The sequence below is a fragment of the Streptopelia decaocto genome, assembly GCF_964273445.1.
Source record: "Streptopelia decaocto genome assembly, chromosome: 1".
NCBI classification, from domain to species: Eukaryota; Metazoa; Chordata; class Aves; order Columbiformes; family Columbidae; genus Streptopelia; species Streptopelia decaocto.
In genome coordinates, this window is record NC_138663.1 from 140,719,758 (window position 1) to 140,740,171 (window position 20,414).

Here is a 20,414-nt window from a genome sequence, read left to right on the forward strand (position 1 = left end):
GTTACTGTCCTCAAAGAATTACTCAGCATCCTGTCTTAAGTCATATCTGGCACAACAAACACCATATAAATTATCATACGCCACATACTCACAATATACAGTGTTCCATCCTACTAGATAAATCTCACTATCTTAGATTATTAAAGAGATAACATTATTTCAGAGATTCAAACACTAATAATGGTACATTAATCACTAGTAAAGAACAGCTTTCCAAATACTGACAAACTCTTCAGGTATAACACACGCAAAAAGAAGGCTCCTCCCTCCCTGCTCTCACATCCATAAAGTTTCTAAGGCTTCAAATAAGTGACACTCCTGGTGAGGACATTCTCTCTCCCAGAAGCAGCCAGATCCCCAACATAATGTTAGGTCCCAATTTTGCAACTTGTAGGGCAGCTTCCATATTTGTTTTGGTGGAGCAAGGTCAAGCACACCACTGAAATAATTAGGTCTCAGAATCAGGCAATGTATGGTAGATACTAAATATACAACAGGCTCGAAGGAAGCTTTGTTGTAACTTCCAAAATGGAAGTTTTTTTCCGCATGTGTGCTTGCCAAGTCCATGTTTTTATATCACTCTTCCTCCTTTTATACTACCTAACATCAACCCTTCCATTACCAGCCTAGATGACCAGCTGCCTTGCTTATTATTTTACATTCCTGAAGGTATTTATAAACATGTACTACATAGCTGTAATAAACCATGGGGCACGTGGTTAACACCAGACACTTAAACTGCTCCTCCAGCAGCATGGACTTCCAGAATTTTCACAGTTGTCTTCCAGCTTTTTGGTAATCACAGAAAACCAGAATACAGTGTTATTTTGACAGGTATTTACATTTCCCCAAATTAAATAGGATCAAAATCAAGTACTTTGATGTAAAGGAAAAAAAATCCAATATCCTAACAAAATTCCAGTTCCTAACAGTAGATTATAAGCAATGACGTTTCAATTAGGTTTTCATGGCAAAATAAAAATAATTTATGCTGCCATGCATGTTTTATAGTCATTTTTCAACACAGTAGAGGAAGATGAAACCATAAACACAAAGAACTGCTCTCCTACGTAACACAAACAAAAAAATGCTGATTATTAAACCAAACTTCTCTCATAAAACTAGACCTCCACTGGCAGTATTCCCACTCTAAACAGTGGCAGATACTAAATTTGTCAGTATCAAGAGACTGAAACCACTATTCATTATTCCAAATGTTTTAATGTTTTCTGCATCTGTATCACATTTTAAACTCATACAATAATGAAACAAACAGCCACATGATATCCAGTAGTAATAAAGCTGCCTGCAAAAATGAGTTCCCACTGAGCTGACTTAAAGACCACGTGAAATACAACTATATTACTATTTTTAAAACTTGTGCATATTTCCAAAACTGGCTTTTTATAAGGCATGTGTATGACTGAGTTAGAATTAAATAGTTCCAAGAATAATTTTTCCATAAGTCATGATACCAGCGCTCTAATAAATTCAAAGACATCCCTCCTTGCTGTCAGTTGTAATCACAACAGAATTTGGACACCAAGGGACTCTAACATTTTTTGGTATAGTTAATGTTTTGCTAGTATAGCTACTCTTTTTCCTTACCATATATCTGTGCATTTGAGATACTTATTTTTCTGTTAGTGTCCACTACCAATGACTTCTCTGATTTATCAGTCTGCAGGATAGGTGCATAACAGTTAAAACGACTAGGTCCAACTGCATATCAGTTGAATCCTCCTTCAAAAAACAGTTTAAAAACTCTCTAGTGACAAATTAGTTTGTTGGTACTAACAGAGAGTGGTACAAGGAAGCTGTTTTCCTGTGGGAAAATTACACTTAAATCTCCGCCCTCCCCGCCCCCCCCCCCATTAAGGAAAAATTAACTAGTAATGAATGTCAGACTTCTCATGCAGGCACTTTTCAGAGCCAGCAGACAGACACACCAAATTCTGAGAAGTTGCGTATACAATTTTACACCATTTCACTGAGGTTTTTTTTTTCCCTTTCATGTTGCATTGTAAGATACATTTGGCAAATTCACTATTGTCAAGTTCTGCAGTTCAAACACAAATATTTTCAGAAGACCTTCATTCATGTAGGTAAAAAAATGTTTACCTGACATTCCTTTTTGCATGTCTCCAGACTTTGCTTGAGTATAACCTGAGATGGTTTGCATGTCTTCTAAGCATGAAGATTCATATAGAACCAAACAAAAATGTAACATTAAAAAACCCCAGGAACAAGTTGATTTTATTTAACTGATCATTTATATCTAAACACATGCACGAAGAATATATTTACAATAGCTGTTTATATAGCTATGTGTAGTTCTATTTCAAGATAATGTTACAAAGTTCTGCAAAATAAAAACAAGTCATTATTCTCACATAACTTAGGGAAAAACAGTATGTGAAACCACATATTTTTCTGTACAAACCAATTATATAAAAATACCACTGTCCTAATTATGTTTTCTCCAACTTGCAAGGCAGTGTTGTGATGAACTGAAGCTGGTTTCTTCATAGCATTGACAACCCCATGGAAACAAAACCAGTGGATTCTGTTAACAGCTACTTTGAGGTTGATTAGCAAAGTAAGACCTTGATTGAATAATTTAAATATACAATGGTAAATACTTATAAAAAACCCCTTACTGGACCAAATTTAAAACTACCTGAACTCTGAATGTGGGTTATTTCAGCTCTAAACAAGAAAAATAAATTTTTTTCTTCCATATCAAGTGAGGTATTATTCAGCTCAGAACATAAGATTACTTTTTTGTATAAATAATGAAGTACAATTACAAGACATTACTGTACATATTTTTATTAGCATAACTATTTTCAAATGAAAACTATTCAAAAGACCCTAAAAATAAGTGAGCCACAGACCTCCTATTTTTTCTATCAGAGAAGGAAAGTGTAAATGTGTGGCAAATGCCAGGATCAAACCACCATTTTCCTCTCTGACACTGAACTGGTGAGTGAGGATCACACATGGTATATGTGAACTGAGTTGGAGGGAAGTATATTTTTTTTTACGCTCACAAAACAATTTCCCTGATTCTGTTGCAGTAAAAAGTTGTGCCCAAATGTGCCTCTTTCCTATCAAGGCATCTGGAGCAGCTAAAATGGATGCAGACATATTGATTTAGTGTTGTAAATCTCAACCTAGAAGACACCAGATTAGACATGGTATATTTCTTGGGATCTAGTTGTAACATCGTATCATCTTGTATTTACCTTGTTTTTACTCTTTCCTAGCTCATGGCTGGCAGTGGAGGAGGGGACTATGCCAGATGGACCCACCCAAGGTTGTCCATATATTCTTAATTTTGCCCAGTGCTACCTGTGATTTGGGAGTCTCTGGGTTTGCTTTCACAGTGGATGTTCACACACTGAAGGTCAACAAAAGCTGTTGTCTGACCATAGTAACAAATGAAAAAAAGAAATAAAAGAGAAAGCACCTATACTCTGCTCATATAAACATAGTGCTAAAGCAGGTTTGATCCAACACTGGGATGTTTCATAAGGCTGTGAGTACCACAGATTTCCCTGCAGGAGACTTGTGAGCCCTGGCAGACACGCATGGATTGTCTGGCACATAACAAGCCCTGCACTACAGGTTCAGGTGAGATCCAGACCAATGTCTACTCACAGCTGCCAGTCGCACTGGCAAAAGTGCCATGGAGAAAGCCCCACCAGAAGCACCAACGCTTTCTGGATCCAGTGTGACGAAGCAGTGCTTTCTCAAACACCTGTCCTCGGGAAACCCCACAGGGAACACATTAAGTCCCTCGGGCCCAACTGCTGCAAGGACCCCGCCTCCCTCAGTCTTGCTGTACCCACTGCCCGCCGTCTGACCTGGTGACGGCGGGGAAGGGCAGCGCCCTCTCGCCTCAGGCCGGTCCAGAGAGCGGAGCCCCGCGGCCTCACAGGGCTGGGGATGCCGGTGCAGCCACGCGCCAGCCGTTACCGCCCCGCGCTCAACCGCCGGCCCCCACCTGCTCGAGTTAGTTACTCCACAGCCGCTGCCGCGAGCGGTAAGTCCCGCCCCCTCCCTCGCTCCTCGGGGCTCCACTGGCTGCAACGAGCTACTCTCCTCCCGCCCGCTGCTCACTGATTGGCTCAGCCCCTCGCCGATCAGCGCGAGAACCTGGCGACAGCGCGGCTGCAGGCGGCTCACCGGGCCCTCGCAGCTGGGCGGGCACGACATGGCACATGAACCCAAGTGAAGATACGGGGGCGGGGGGCAAACCTGCGGGAAGCGGGAGGATGGCAACGGGAACACGCACGGGTTGTGGCAGATAAACTGGAAGCTGATAATCTGCAACTCATCTCTGAAAGGTGGAGCCAACAGGCCAACCCAGTTCCTGGCATGTGGTAACAGTTCACAGTACTTGGCGGGAATGAACACCTGCCAACGGCTGAATTTCTTAACTCTTTCATCTGACAAAGCTTACCTTGCAGGGAGGAGCTACGAAAATCTCAGTTTCCTCCCCACTGTCATGTCCATCCTATTAAGAAGGTGTAAGTTTTGGATAAGGCCAGCATCAACTCACCACCTTTTCCTAGTACAAAAGTTGTGGGTTTTTGGTTTGTTTTACTCTTAGCACAGTGAACACAGTGAAGTCTAAAGAACAAATGTGCTAAAGGTTTGAATAAAAAGACTTGCTTTTTCCATCAATTTCTAAGGAAATTGTGCTCTGCCTGCCTGTATCCTCTCCCCCACTCCCCAATAACTTCTGAGTAACATTTGGCTGATGAAAACCTGCCAACATGTGGATGATGTTACAGCTGATATGAGTTTTATTAAATCAGAAGTGAACAAGAGAGATCACAGACAATGTTACACAGCTCAGGCTACCTCTACATAAAGCTTCTTGCTTAAGAGCTACTAGAGCCTAAGAGCTCTTACAAAAGAAGTAAAGCTCAGGATGCAAAACGAGGACAATTCAATTAACTTTGGTATGCTCCTGAAACTTCTAAATTATATCCCCCCATAGGAAGGGAACATTCTTTCTCCATAACTCAATATTATTGAAGTCATTATTGGAAATAATCTTTCAACAGCTGAGAACACTTAAAATTATACCTGACACATTTGTAATTCATTTCTTTCTACGACATGATCACTATCACCTGCTAGATAGATATGAGAATTCCTGACAAAACAAGTTTCAGGGTAAACCCCAAATTTAAAAAATTAGCCTATTCACTTACGCTGCGTGAGACATTCCATTTCAATCAAAACCCCCCCCAAAGCCAAAAATTATTAAAATGCCCAACAGGCTTGTGCTCTGTCTTCTAATTTTCTTACCTCCCTTTGAAAAGGAACTCTTGACCTTTTTCAGTTAAGACTTGGCTTTCCACTGGTTGCCTGAGGTGCAGTGACAAACTTTGAAATCTAAATGATGAATTCCTCAAGCTACAGCCTAAAACCCATTGGCACAATTACAGTTTATATATCTGTTAAGCAATTCTTGTACTTAGTTCATTTGATCAGTAACTGAAATATGCAGAGATAAAATCTTATCCATAGTTTTATCTCTTAGTTCATCAACTTTGTTTGGGATCAATGCCTTTTTTTATTATTAACTGCAAAGCCAGGAATGACAATGCATGAAGAAAGCTTCAGAGCTTCAAAGACTTTCTGCGATCATTGCTGGATCTCACGAGACCCAGTAACAACCCGCTTAAAACATGGAAATTTGACTATAAGCACTGGGATTTTTTCCTTTACTGAACTTGGCAAATACAAACCTGTGCTTCGTTTTGCTCAGTCCAAACAGGAATGGCTGACACCAAAGTTACACGTGAACACCACTGACGTTTATCAGTCCCAGATTCTGATGGCTGATCTCCAGCCATGGCTTATTAGTCATCGGAAGATAATACTATGAAAGCCCTTAGATGCAGAAACCTATCTGCTTTATAGGCCTTCTAGTTCTTGTAAGGTATAGCTGATGACTCACTGGTTATTCTTTTATTATTTCTGCTTTTAGTAACTTTAATTTGAAGTAACACTGCTGCAGTCAAAGCAACACACTGAGCACAGAACCAGGGTAAAAACTTACTGTCTAAATTTTTTTGTGAATAAAATACCTAGGATCTGAACTAAGACAAATCCACAAAAGCACTCATGCCACCACTTGATTTGTCCATGGGCCGCTTTCTTATGATGGTGTGTCATTTTGGCAGCCTCCAAAACAGATAAACTGCGCACAGCACTACCTTGGCATGCTTCCCCCTTCCTCACCTTTTCTACATTTCCGTACGCAACTCAGACCACTACAGAGGTCAGGAGCCACAGAGGCGTTCTTGCAGCATACGCTGCTTTCAGCAAACACCTGGGAGGGGTCTCAATCTCCTTCTGGATGTCCCACATTTGGATGGCACAACGCAGGCCAGCAAAAGCCAGCCCACATGGGGACTGTAACCTAATTACATGACTGAAACACACCCTGCCACCCAACAGGATGAAGCAACTGCTGGCGCATTTCCTTGGTGCCCAGTGTTAAATCAATGCTTTCGCCCAGCGCTGGGGGACACGGTCCCGTTGTCCTCCTGCCACTGTGACAAATTTCTCGGCACACCCACTGCGGGGAGAGATGCTATTAACTGCAGATGTTATTACTGTCCTGAGCTGTTTTGAAGCTTTCCTCTGCACTGTCAACTGCCACATTTTACCTCAATACACCTCACCCAAATGTTAACTTATTATGACTACAGGGGCTACAGGCAGGTACTATTTACTTCCTTCCTTTTTTCTTTTAACCATTCTGGGTTTTTTGACCCATTTATTTTTCCAGTGTTTTCAGGTTCATTGTCACTAATACTACAACCCATAGAAAGCCCAGGGATTCATGTAAGTTATCTGAGAAACCTAAAGATTTTTTAACCTAATCTTAAACCCTGAATCCCCCACTGTTATAACTGGTTTAACAGAGCTGTTAATGTAACATTTGCATTTTTCCCCATGATGATTCCTGTGTGTAATGAGAAACTTTGAGTAGCTGGGTCTGACACATTCAAACCCCTCATTTTTTTCACAGGTTTTTTTAATTGTTTCAGTTTGAAATGGGTCATTTTAGGCACTTCAATGCAAAGAGACAATGGCTGCAATTGAAAGGGAGTATAAATGACCTTTTACAATCTTGTTTCATGCTGTTTGTTTGTCAATAGAGTACATAGTAGATATGCAGGTATTTTGATTAGAGTTGTCTGAAATATAAGCTTTCCAGGGTATGAGGTATTTTGATTTCTTTACCTATGGCAACCACCATTTGATATCATTTCAATATTGCCCCTGCTTGCACTGGACCATAATCAGACCTATTGTCCTTTTCCTCTCCTAGCTGGCTATACAGGGAAATGAGAGAAAACTTTTTTCATGTACTTATAAATGTCAGCAAAAGCCAAATGAGCCCCACTCTTCCTCTGCCTTACTTCCCATAGCCTGGGGAGAATGCAGGACACAGAGCAAAGAAAAACTGCTCAACAATCCCTCTCTTGAAAACATGAGGCCACCAAAGCAAAGTGCCCAAGGCGCTCCCAGCTTATAACAAAATTGTTCTTGGAATTGCAGGGAACGATGCAATTAGAGAGAACTGAGTGAAAACACTTTAGCTCAAAACTCTGCACCATAGTTCAGGGAGTATGCACTTTCTCTTGAAAACCGAGACCTTTTTCTACTTAGCTTGGCTGCTCCTCAAAATCATATGGGCTATCGAGATCACATGTCAGGACACACAACCATCTTAAGCAGCTCAGGTGGATTTCTTTGCCTCCATATCCAAGAGCAGAAAAAGTATCTTTTCACTTCCATTTTTCCTCCTTGTGTGATTACAGTTTTTTCTCAAATAGCTCTGTCTCTCACACCTCACTGTTCCCAGCTGAGGATGACAGCACCTTCTTGTAATATGACAAGCAGCTACTTCCTCATATTTTAGATCTAAACTTAAATCCAAATTTGTACGCAATCTCTCTTTACATTACCAAAACTTTCCAAGCCCTCCCTTCCCTGAACTGCCCTCTTTGACTTTACTCTGGTATTACTTCAATTTCTCAGGGACAGGACAGAAAAATTTCACACTGTAATGTGTTATTAAAATACATGGCACCCCATCCAAGGACTATTATTAATCACCTCCATGCAACACAGCTGTTTATATAAAATAGATGCAGCATGTAACTAATTTTTCCAGATTCTATAGGTCTGTGATCATGCTGGTCTGTTTCACAAGAAGGACTCATTCCTTTATTTTTAGATGAGATGAGTTAAGCAAATGTCTATGTTTAGAACACAGAAAAAACAACTAAGGCAGATAGATATTGAACGTATATGCATGAAACTGTAAAGCCTGAAAAATATCTGGAAAAATTCTGTAACTGAAGTACTACTGAAATATCCTGTAACTCCTGCTTCACTTTTATGTCTCTCTATATATGTATAGATATAAATCCCCTTAATGAAATTCAATCCTAAAGGGAGCTGGCAACCAAAAGTAGTACAACAGTTTTTGACATTAAAATACAGCTGTCTCTTACACCTCCCTGTAATTTAGAAATGAGATTTAAATTGCATATAGGTTTTTCATAATAATGGGTTCTTTTCTCCCTCAGATATTTTTGCTACTGTAAACTGAACTATGGATCTCCAGAAGACAAAGTGCTCCCATGTGTAACTGTCATCTTCAAAATTACAAATGACAACATTTATTTAGAAAAACCCAAACCCAGAAACTTATATTGCATTTAGCTCACCTACTTTAGTTCCCTGTTTACCATATAAGTTTAGATTATAATACATGTTCTAACAGGAATCCTTTGTCCAGTTTTCCATTTATTAAATATCCACTCCCCAAAAGAAAAAAAAAAATGGAATAATGTCCTCCTTTATTTATCTGTTCTAGAAAAAAGATTAGGAAAAGAAAAGAAAAAAAAATGCACTTTCCAGCACTTTAGGCATCTATGGTATTATTAATTTCAGTCCACCAAACTTACACTCCATTTCTGACACGCATCTCTCTTTTTTTGAGAGTGAAAGAAATAGGCAAAGTTCTATCAGCTCAAAGGGACTGAATATATGGCAATGATGCAAGATAGCAAGATAGCAAGATATATTAAGTAGCAGTAACAAAGCAACCAGCATTTTTCTTTGAAAGAAAAAAAATAAAAGTATTATGCTATCTTCTGAAGTGGTGGCATCTGCAGGAAAGATATTCAAACAATTTAATAATTTTGATATGCCAAAATATTAGAAATCATGGCAATAAGTCTTTTATGGCTTTGTGATGTAGCACTCACAGTGGTGCTGTTGACTTACACTTTCCAGGTACAACTCTTAATTTCATTCAGCAGTCTTGAATCCAGACATCTATGTACTGAATTGGCCAGACTACATAAGTTAATCTCTCCTAGAAAAAGGCCCACTTACTATTGGTGGAAATATGCTTGATAGATAAGCTAAATAAAATTCAATTTTGAAAAGTTCTACCAGGGCTTTTTTCCTTTACTCAAGACACATTATCTTAATTCATAAAATCAAATGAGCAAGGCAAAAGCAGCACTGTGCCAAAGACACAGTATTGGTCATGACATGCCAGGTGTTTGAAAAGCAATTTGTACCTCAGTAAAAGCACAACATCTCTGGTTCCTTCGTGCCTCTACTCTCCAGATCTCAGTATGCTTCCCTGATCAATTTGACGTAACAGTCTCCTAATAGCCAGAATAAACTATTTCAAAATCACACTGGATTTTTGTCTGGAGTCATGCTTCCAGCAGGTAACAAAAGGGATATCCCCCTGGGATATGTCACAACAAGGAGCAACTAATGATGCCTTTTACTATCTTTGTTATGTTAGGCCAGTTCTTCATCCAGGCCTCTAACTTCTGTTTCAGTCTCTGCACAAGAGGGAATAATGTGGCAGCAGCATAAAAAAAATTCCAATAAACATTTCGTATAGGTAGATGGGTATTCTCCAATGGGGGAACTGAGGAACACAGCTACAAAATCTTCTTGAAAAGGCACATTCATGCAAGTTCTGGCACAAGGAGCAGACCAACAGCATAGCTGTAGCACTGGCACAAAAGGCAATGTAAGGAGATTGCTAAAACTTTTATTTTCCACCCTTTTGAGCAAGGCAGATTCCATCTGCTGGGAGCAGTTAATCAAAATTGCCATTTCTATTGCTCTGGTTTGGGGAGCAAAATCCCAAATGACAAGACAAACACTACAGAGATGCTCAGAGTTAACAACAACTGTCCAAGCTCAAGCAGCAGCTTCCAGGGATACTGTTCAGAGGGTACAAAAAAGATGTAAGATGTGTTTAAAGCTGTGGTAAGATGAAAAAGAGTTTTGGGGTTTATAAACAAAGACTTAACAGTCTCTGGAATAATAGAAAGAGGAAGATTTGTTTGAAGACAGGTTTTCCCTGTGGAGGCATTTGAGGACAATGTACATTTCAAGAGAAGAGGTTCTTGCACAAACCTCTGGGAGATAATGGGCAAACTGTAAGCACTATTTGCTAGACTGTGTACACTGACTCACTGAAATACATACCTCGTTATTCTCGTATTACTAGCATTTTTACCAGATACTTCATGAAGAAACAAAATTAGTGACAATTGCACTGTGACTTAACCACTCAGATGACATATCATTCCCAGAAAGCCAGTTTCTTGGAGGATCAAAAAAAGGAAAAAAGAAAGAGAAGAAGAAAGAGGCTCCTGTGGTCTGTGCAGAGCCAGAAATCCTGAGTTCAGCTTTGGCAGCAACACCCATCGGGGCTTTCCAGAGGGCTGCATGGAATTACATTTTCAAAAGGACTTAAAAGGTTTAGGAGCGTGTCTCATTGTTGAAAGTGATTTAGACTAATGAGCTTAAGCATTGCTAAATGTACTGCTTCATGTCCAGTCCAGTGAGGGGCAGGGCTCTCCCACAGCTGCTGGCAGATTTAGATGCAAGGACTTCAAATACTGGAACTCTGTTTCTACAGCTTTCTGATGGAGGCGACTGGCCCCAACCAGGAAAAGCAGCTGGGGACATGCACCTCACCCAACAGGTCAGCATAAAGCATTGATGGTACAAGGCTGTACTAACAGGCTGGGCTGTGAACTTGAGCAGCTCCCCTTAAGCTGCTTGTGGCACAATTATGAAGCAGAGATTAAAGGAAACAGTACCTTCTGTGACTGCACTCAGGTTCACCAGAAGCCCATCTGCCAAAGGTCACAAGCTCCTGAGACACTTGTAAAAGCAGACATGGGTGTCTCTGACAGTAGCATCCAGCCTCCCTATGGCACATTCCCTTCTCTTGCTCTTATCTGTGATTTCTTTCTTGTTTTACTGTGGAGGTTGTTTGTTTTGTTGGCGGGGGGACAGGTAAGGCACACAGGATAGTAATCAAAGGAATTAAAGTGTTTTATTATTTTCAAATTATTTTCTTTATTTTAAAAAATTTAGATGTACCACGGTATAGTTGACCTAAATTCTTCAGTGCTTTTCCTACATTTTGCAAGACTGGAAATAACTCCTAAATGTGCAAAATTTTGAAAATGAAACATGAAAATGATAAGCCTATTCACAAGCTGCAGTGTTTACTTTCTGAAAAGCAAGTTGACAGATTTTCTGATGCTTTGTTTTCTATTGACAATAAGTCGCCACACCACAGAAATAAGGGCTTGAAAGGGGAAGAGACATTTCATGTCACTTAAGAGTCTGTGGACCTTTATGTGGAAGGGTGGGGTAAGTAGGAGTGCAATTGTGGCCTAATAGTTATATTAGGTAGATGTTTCTGCTAAAATGTCTAGAATTAAAGGAGTTTTTAAATTAAGCTTTCTAATAACACATATAAATCAGTGTTTTGATGCCCTCTAGCTTTGCAGGTTTTTCTCAGTACCTATATAAAACCAATAAACTGTGTTTAAACAAACCCTAATCTCCTAAAAATGCCCCGTATTCAATCATAAATCGAGTACCAAACTGTGATGAATATGCTGCACCAAGCTGGTTGCTTTTTCAGGATAGCTGAAAAAGGTATATAAAACCTAAGCCAAGCCAATCAGCTCACACGTGGCCCACAGACAGACCTTAGCACCAAGTTCTACCTGCTCAAGCTTTTTGTTGGGTGAAGCCTTCCCCTTTTGACACATTCAAAGCTGCATTTAAGTCAAGAGAAATATTTTATGAATTAAGGGCTGAGTAAGAAATTAATATGGACCCTTACTTCTGGCCAGATATTAGTACCATATAATTCCTTCGCCATTGCAATTCTAACCCGCCATGCTGTCATTTGTAGCTCATCTCAATACAAGCTTCCTAGGAAACAAATTTAGGAGCACACATACATTAATAAGAATGCAGCCTCAGGTAAGTTTGGGTTTGGATAATGGAACAGCACTTTCCCTCAATTCGCTTATGTTCACCAAACCTGTCAGTGAAACAGATCCAGAGCTCAGGGGAAAGGATGGGAAGTCTGTGCTGCATGGTCTTTGTTCACCGCATGCCTTTGCCTTTGTTCAGAAAGCCAGGGAACCTTATCACTTCTGAAAGTATGTTTTCTTTTTTCTGAGCTTTAAGTGGATGGCAGTTATGACAAAGCCCATCAGGGTTGCTGCTGTGCCCGTAACCACGTAGGCAATTCCCAGGAATGGGTTACTTCCTCCACTCCATACCACGGTTGAAAGAATCACATGCTTCCTTCCCTTGAATCTGGTAACAGGGAAATCTGATAGAAGGATGTTAAGGTTTCACTGACAAAGTTAACGTTATTCCCAGGAGGAGAAAAAGAAGTGGTAAGTGCTCAAAAACCTTTCCAAAGCATAGTCTAGAGATCTGCATTCGCTGCAAAACCTCTTTTAACTGATCTGTGATGTCTCTGTTACTCTGGGTCCAAAAGCTCAGCAGCAGCTGATTGTAAGAGATCCAATTATTTTAGATACAGTCTCTGCGTAAACATGGAAATAATTTTTCTTAACATAAATTTCAGATTCATAATTTATGTAACTGCTACTGTGATAATTTGATATGAAAACTCAGTTGAAAATGAGCCTTTTAGGCAGCTTATCATGATGATACTCCACATATTCTCACTGAGGGGAAGTGCTCACCTCTACCTAATGCATTATCTACCCAGGATAATATATAATTTTACCTTTTATCTCTCCACGTTGAAACTTTCAGAATAGAACTACGCTACAACATTTAAAATCATAGCTCTGTCAGCTTAGAAATTTATAGTCATCTTGCCATAACTCCTGCTGACAAAACAAGAGCTTTAGTCAGCAAAGTTCACGCTGTTCAGCATGAGAGTGCATTTTCACCAGCACAAAAGCTCCTGTCAGCATGTGGCCCAAATCTGCCAGAGGGCTCTGCTGGCACAGGCATCCTGCACAGCTCACAACAGCAGGGATACCTCTGGCACTTCTTGTACCCCAGTAAGAGTGTCAACACATCTCATTAGGCCATTATTAAATATTTCAGCTAAAACAGCATCTTCAACCCTCTCTTCAGGTTCCCAGTCTTCAGTTTTACCCTTTGTGTAAAGCTCCCATGTGCTGTCTCCAGCTAAAACTAGCCCCCTCAGAAATCAAATCCGAAGTCACATGCTGCCATTTCAGTTTAACTCCATCTGCAATGGGCTAAAGAAAACCCATCTGTAGTGTCTCATCAGCCTCAAAACTAGGTCTTTACACAGTGACTTAGTCTGGAGTGCTTTGCTCAGTTTTGCTGTCATTTTACTATACAAATCCCATCCACTTCCATCTCATTATAACTATCTAATAGTTTTGGATAATCAGAAAGGATACTATAGGAAATATGAAAAGTGTAATTCCCTGCTGGGAGGCCATTCACAAACTGCTTTACCCGTTCGACACGACGGTAAAGATTTCTGAACGTAGCAAAGGCTGACACTCGCATCCAGATTATGAAGTCATCATTTACATAACCATTGTTCCTTTCATCTTCCTCATCTAACAAATATACGGGTTTCTGCCAATAAGGAGGTCTTGCTGTCCCTGATGAAAAAGAAAGACATACTGTCAGGAAAAACAGTGGTTGGTGACTAACTTCTAGGCCTAATCACAATGAACACAGCATATGAAATATGAGAGACACAAGACTCTGCCCAGTATTGAAATATTATATATGGTAGATAACACTTTTCACCCAGGCATCTCCACTCACCTTAAACATGAATTAACAGAGTTTAACGGTAGCCAGCGGTTGATACACGTTGGAAACTTCAAGCACAAGAAAACCAAAGTGACTCGCACAAACGAAAATACCATTTATTCTGGATTCTTGCCTCTTCAGCAAGCAACATGCTCTCTATAATGTGGAACCTGCCTTCATTTTTTATACATTAATTTATTCCTGTACAACCAGAAAGGCACCTTTCTGCAGTTTAAGGCACAGCTTATGATATTTAGAATCTGTCATATGAAAACCACTTAGATAATTAGCTCTTGCATATTGCATCCAGCACAGCACTGACCTGATCCAGAATAGGGAGCTTTGAGTCCCGCTTCAATACAGATCAACCATAACAAGGAAACAGCCCCAGGAAACAGCTGTTTGAAAGACTTAGTGACTATGGTGGCCTCACTTATCTGACAACTGCTTAAGAATCTGCAAAGGCGTGACGAAGGAAAGACGTGACATGCAATTCTCCTTCACAGATGTTTTCAATAGGAAAAAAGAAAGTTACTATAACTTTGCTTTCTCTGGACAGATTAAGCGTTACAAGAAACTCTACAGAAGGGTGTTGACATGGGCTATTTTCGGTCTTCCAAAACTACTTTCTTGCAATTTCTATGATACTTGGGCTAAATCTGTGTTCTGTTCTGTCACCCTCTAGAGCTGCTTTTCCAACCTGTTTTTGGAGGCATTACTCCCAAAGGCAATTCATCTCAGAATGGGAGACCCTCACACATGTGGGAGGCAAGGTAGGGAAGCCATTGAAAAATAAGGAATACCAGTGGAACTGTTCTTACCTGCAAATGCAGAAGAGAGATTGTCTGATTTTGGATTGCGAAATTTCACATTTTTATCTGTCCACCAACTGTTTCCAGTCTTCAGCAGTGGTACTTGAACAACAGATGAGTTAAGATTGTAAAAAAGATCAATGGTATCTGCAGGGAATACAAGAAGCAATACTTAGGAGTGAAAGGCAGTCATTCTAATTCCCCAGCATTTAAAAATCTTGCTATTCCTAGTTCTCTGCAGGAGCATTTTGTCCCACAGTCAGGGCTCCAGAGCAATGTGGGCCACTGGTCTAGATCTGAGCCCAGCCCAGTAAATCAGACTTCCAAGGGAGCAGAGAGGTGCACAGGCAGATGAAAATCAAATGGATCTAGAAGTTACTGAACGCAGCTGCCCCTTTTGCAAGTCCTCTGGGGTATGGGTGGCTCAGCTGCTTGAAAACAGATGCTGCATTGCCAAAATCTGCTGCGTGGAACAGGTGAAAAAATGGGTGAGGATGGAGCAGAGAAAGGGATGAGGTAGAGGAGAAAAGTCTGTAGAAGCTTTTTGTCTTCTTTTCTCCCAAAGAAATCCATTCTGAAATCCACCAGTGTTCATGGCTAGGTGCCCTTGAGGTTTCAGCCCAAAATTACTCACAGGGAGATTATGCCCACTGGGTTACTATAAACAAGATCAAACCTGGGATCAACTTGTATAAGACTATGTATGCTTCCAGCATTCAGAGAACAAAATGCAACCACACAGATGCAAAGGTCCAAACCAATGTGAAGAACATGTCACCTCCTTCTAAGCACACCACTGTTAGAATGCAGAATATAGGCTCTCCCAACACTGTTCAACAATGTACTTTTTAGCAAGGAAGTACACTAAATCTGTTCCTGTTTTCACCAGGGACTCAATTCCTAAGTTCTGTTGTATATTCACATTGAAGAGGGTCTTAGTCGGCTTCAAAATGAGGGGCAAGTTATTAAACAGCAGGAAGTAGGGCCCCATTTTCACCACAGTAGCACTGCCAAAGAAAACCTTTTCTGGGAGAAAGGCAGAGATCTTGCAACATCATTATTCAGCTGGATTGGGGTAATGGAATAGTTTCAAGTGGAAATTAGTACGGCAGATGTGGAAGGTACCTACTTACCATTGAACATGCTGTTGGCAATAGCACCACATGGAGCCATGGGTGTCCCATTTTGGTAGGTGGTGAAGGGTGCACAATAGCTCTTCTCAATCTGCATTCAAGGTCACAGAGCAATCAGGCACAGAACCTGGGGTTTTGGTTTGGTTTGCTGGTGTTAATGCTCTCCTCCCATTCCTTCTTTTGTAAAGACACTGAATAATTAAGTCTCCAGTACCTTTTGGTCACATTAGAGATACATCCAAATGAATGAGTTTGTAGTTGAGGAATACCTTCTATATCATAGTAAGTAAACTTAAGGTCTTCACCGTATTCTGCTGCAGACTTGCGAAGTCCAGACTACAAAAACTCATTTGGTGATCTGCTATTGTAATATAGCTACAATTTAAAACGTTCCAGTGAAACCTTGGTTTACCCTAGAACATCTTATTTTTCCTTCTTTTTAATTTTGACCCGGACTGCTTCAGTGGTGGAGAACAGCAGATACAGTTAGCCACACTACTGCAGTTCTGTGTGAAGAAATGCTGATGGTTGATGGCACACCATGAAAAACAAAAGCCCATCTCAAATTTATCGCACCTCTCCTAGCCCAGTTTGTAAGAAACTATAAACCTTGAGGTTTAAAACCACAAATATTTTCAAGTAACTAATAAACTGTGTAACTGATTGGCACAATAAGCCAAAAGTGGTTCCACTTGGATGCAAACAAACGAGCTGACTGGACCCTTAGAGAAGGATGGGGAACACGTCTTGAGAGTTACAAGAAACATTTTATAAAAAGAACAGATCATCATGGCACAATCATCCTGTGTACTGAGAAGACAGTGTGCGGACTCCGTGTATATTAAGAAATGCTACTTCTAAGCCAAAGAAAACATGTTTTAGATTTGTAAGTAAAAAAATGGAACGCAATGGTTGCATTCTCCAATTTCCTTATGCAGACCTGCTGCAGGTGATGCTGTCTAGCCTCCTCTTTAGACCTCTAAGTTGTGTACTTCAGAATGCTACATGATCAACTATTTCACTATAAACTTCCTCCTGCTTCTTGTCCACTTCTAAAGCCAGATGGCAAAATAAAAGACTTAGAATAACTTAATTCCCTAACCCTATAATAAAAGCACAGGTTAAAACATTACTGGCTAAGACTGAAAACATGAGAAGGAAGAGCTTTCTGTAAATTTATTTGAAAAGGCAATGTATTTTTAATCAGCTTCCCTATTAGATGCAGGTTTAAGAACTGCAACATTGAACTGACATCTTTGCTTTATCCCCTCAACCTTCCTCTCTTATTAACTTATTAGACATAATGGCCCTAACAATCATAAAAACAGAGACCAAACACTGAAAATCTGTACCTTCTGTTTATTCCTCCCTAGAGCCATCTTAACACGCTTACAGTTACGCCTAGTTAGCTCTCCATATGGTCAAAGATGTACCTGATGGAAACACTGACAATCTCATAACACAAAGAAGAAAACTTACATTTACATTTTGACCCAACAACTGTGCATCACTTCTTGATATCACATATCGACGGTGGTTTTGGTAGAAGTTTTGAAGGCCGTAGTACATAAAAACATCACCCTAGAATTCAAGGATAAAACCCTTCGGTAAGCTGAGCTCATGTAGACAAAGAGAAATCCTATTACTTGCTAAAAAAGAAAGTGGAAGAGAGCGCTCAATTCATATTTAAGGACTGGTAACTACACTCTAAGCAATTACTTCAGCAGACACTGCTAGAATCTAGTCTTTACCCCAACCGAGAGTTTTAGTATTTTGGCACAAAACTAAACATACTTTAAATCACCAAATGAAATCTAAAATAAAAATGCCTTATTACTATTTTATTCAAGATGGCACGGCTGGCCATGAACCTGCACTGACTATCAATATTTGGTGGAGACTGACACTCATCTTCCATAAAAGAAAGTGCACAAAATACTTTTAAAAAAACCCATTAGCTCTTAATTCCTTCAGTTTTTTTGCAAAATACGCTGACTCTCATCAATTATTTGAACTCTTTAGAAAGTTTAGTCCTGTAATTAAAAGGAAAATGTGAGGCAGGCAAATACAAGCAAGATAAATTATTATTAAACTATAATCCCCCATTATTCAGTTAAATAATCTTCTCATCTCAAACATCACTGTAATCTGAAGAATTACAGAATATTTTAACAGCCTCTCCAATACTGAATAACTGTAAAGTGACTCCATAATTTAAATTGCACTGTAATTTTAAGGGATCATTTATGCAGTATTAAGCAGAAGATCTCTCTGGTAGGACATGAAGCATTTTAACAGCCTCAGCAACATGACCTGGAAGTTTAGGACAGCAAATCAAGGATACTTTTCCCAAATGAAACTGCAGAATGACATTGCTAGACTTGAATTATTTCAAGGACCTTGGGGACTAACAGCATAACTCTTGTAAAAAAGATGACAGAAGTTTACTTATGGCGAGTGGTCAGAGCTTCAGATTTCCTTCTCATTTGAGAGCTTAGCAGTGTAGTAACAACTAATCCCAGGCCATGGGCGAGGGTTTGCTGCTGACTCAGAGACAAGTCACCTCTGCAACCAAACACCATTTCCTTCACCCCCATCTTCTCCTTGGACATCTCTCAGCTAGCGACAGAGGTAGCCTGATCTTTATTAACATACCAAAATGAATAGTAAAGGCAAAAGTTTAAAATTTTGAGTATTTCATGTTTTTAAAAAGTACAAAGAAAATTTAGTCAGGAGCTCCACAAAGTGGAATTACTGTATTTTATCATATAGGGATATAACTAACAGGAGGTACTAAACGACCCGAGTTGGTTTCTCACATCCACTTACCAACATATCTTCCTTCAGCGTGAAATTAACAGAACAGTGGCATTCCTTATTCCAATTAGAGGTATTTTCACGGAGTTTTGAACACTCTGAGCATTTATCTGAATAATTAATCTGTCAGAGAAGTGAACAAGCAGAGATACTGTAGTAAAGGACACACACACAGGAAAAAGTTAGTGTTTTAGCTACAAGACTTTTCAGAGCAGTTGTCTTCTAAGTGACTCTGTGCTGCCAAAAACATTGTTAAAATTTGACAGAGAATCACGACTTGGCCTAAATGAACATTCACAAATTTTATCCCTGGTTTAAAGCTGTTTCAGAGCCTTTTGATGACTGTTGCAGAACCTCCACATCTGCTCCTTGGCAAAGGAGTGCTGAGTGAAGAACACTTCTGCAGCTTGGTCTGGCTGACCAAGTAATGTCTGAGCAGTCCCCACACACATCATGGCCCACCCACCGCTCCTGAACAGCCTGGATGCGGCGCTGAGCGTTGCCTCCAACCAGGAGTCTATTAACACCACTACAGGTCTAACCAACCATACCTCCAGGAGATATATGAACACCAGGGCTCCCTGCATTTTAAGATTTTGCCTCAGCAAACATGTATGTTCTTGTAGTACCAAACACTATCAAAGGAGTTGGTTTATTTCCCTACAAAAACCCAGGAAATAGCGACAACATTTCAGGTATTACCAGCCAGTGGCAGTAATTACCATCCATATTTCAGATATTACCATCCAGTTAACCACCCAGTGCTTGCCTTTTTTTGGTGACTAGCTATCTCTGAGGATTTTCACAGAAACACTGTCTGCTAGACCTGAGCCTGAGGCACGAAGCCATCGCTACCACCTTTATCTGGAAGCAAAAATTCAAAGCCTTTTCTCTCCAAAAATAGCCTAGTTTCTTCTTCATAGCATACCTAAGAACACCACCCCCAAAACAAACCTGGAATTCTCTGATGCTGTTTGCGGACAGGATGAGGCAGATTCCCACAGAAAGGCAGAACGCGCCTGTGAGAAAGAAGCTGGAGAGCACGGTCGCAATGGTGAGCTGGGGTTTCCATGCTGGGAGCCTTTGTTGTTTGAATGCGCTGTTATCCGGACATCTGGAAGGACGTGCCCCTGCATCTTGTGGAAGACAGCTTGTCTTGTTTTTCATTTTCTTCTTGGTGAGAGGAACGAATAATATACTTGTGCAGGAAAGTCTTTAAGCTGAGATACTGTACTTACTGTTGGGAGACTGCATTGTTTGTTCAAACCTGCAATATGGCCAGGAATTACTCATTAACTAGATCTCTCTCTCTCTTCCTCATTTTCTACATTTATGTTTGGATCTCCTTCATCAGCTTGTACTAATCTAACGATTGTGTACTTTGCTCAGGGCGTCCAGCTCATGCCTCCTGGAAAAGCAACTGTCCTGCAACTCAGTAGGATTTGTTATGTCTTATTCATTTGCAATGATA

General features: G+C 40.2%; 1 protein-coding gene across 1 annotated transcript; it reads right to left on the bottom strand.

Annotated features, from left to right (window-relative positions):
• Positions 1-11,481: 11,481 nt before the first annotated feature.
• LOC309444484 (cell cycle control protein 50C-like) lies at positions 11,482-20,222 on the bottom strand. The gene is made up of 7 exons (XM_082062346.1): positions 19,898-20,222; positions 18,956-19,066; positions 17,606-17,707; positions 16,127-16,217; positions 15,003-15,140; positions 13,815-14,024; positions 11,482-12,733 (listed from the first exon to the last, which is right to left on the bottom strand). Exons 1-7 carry the CDS (start codon positions 20,108-20,110, stop codon positions 12,546-12,548), a joined length of 1,053 nt encoding a protein of 350 aa, XP_081918472.1. The 5' UTR covers positions 20,111-20,222; the 3' UTR covers positions 11,482-12,545.
• Positions 20,223-20,414: the final 192 nt, after the last annotated feature.

Excerpts from the sequence above, each read along its gene's own strand:
- LOC309444484 (XM_082062346.1), bottom strand. The coding sequence starts at position 20,110 with ATGAAAAACAAGACAAGCTGTCTTCCACAAGATGCAGGGGCACGTCCT. Across the intron at positions 19,067-19,897 it reads ACAGCATCAGAGAATTCCAG|ATTAATTATTCAGATAAATG; the intron begins GTTTGTTTTGGG and ends CTTCTCTGACAG. Across the intron at positions 14,025-15,002 it reads TCTCTCTTCTGCATTTGCAG|GGACAGCAAGACCTCCTTAT; the intron begins GTAAGAACAGTT and ends CTTTTTCATCAG.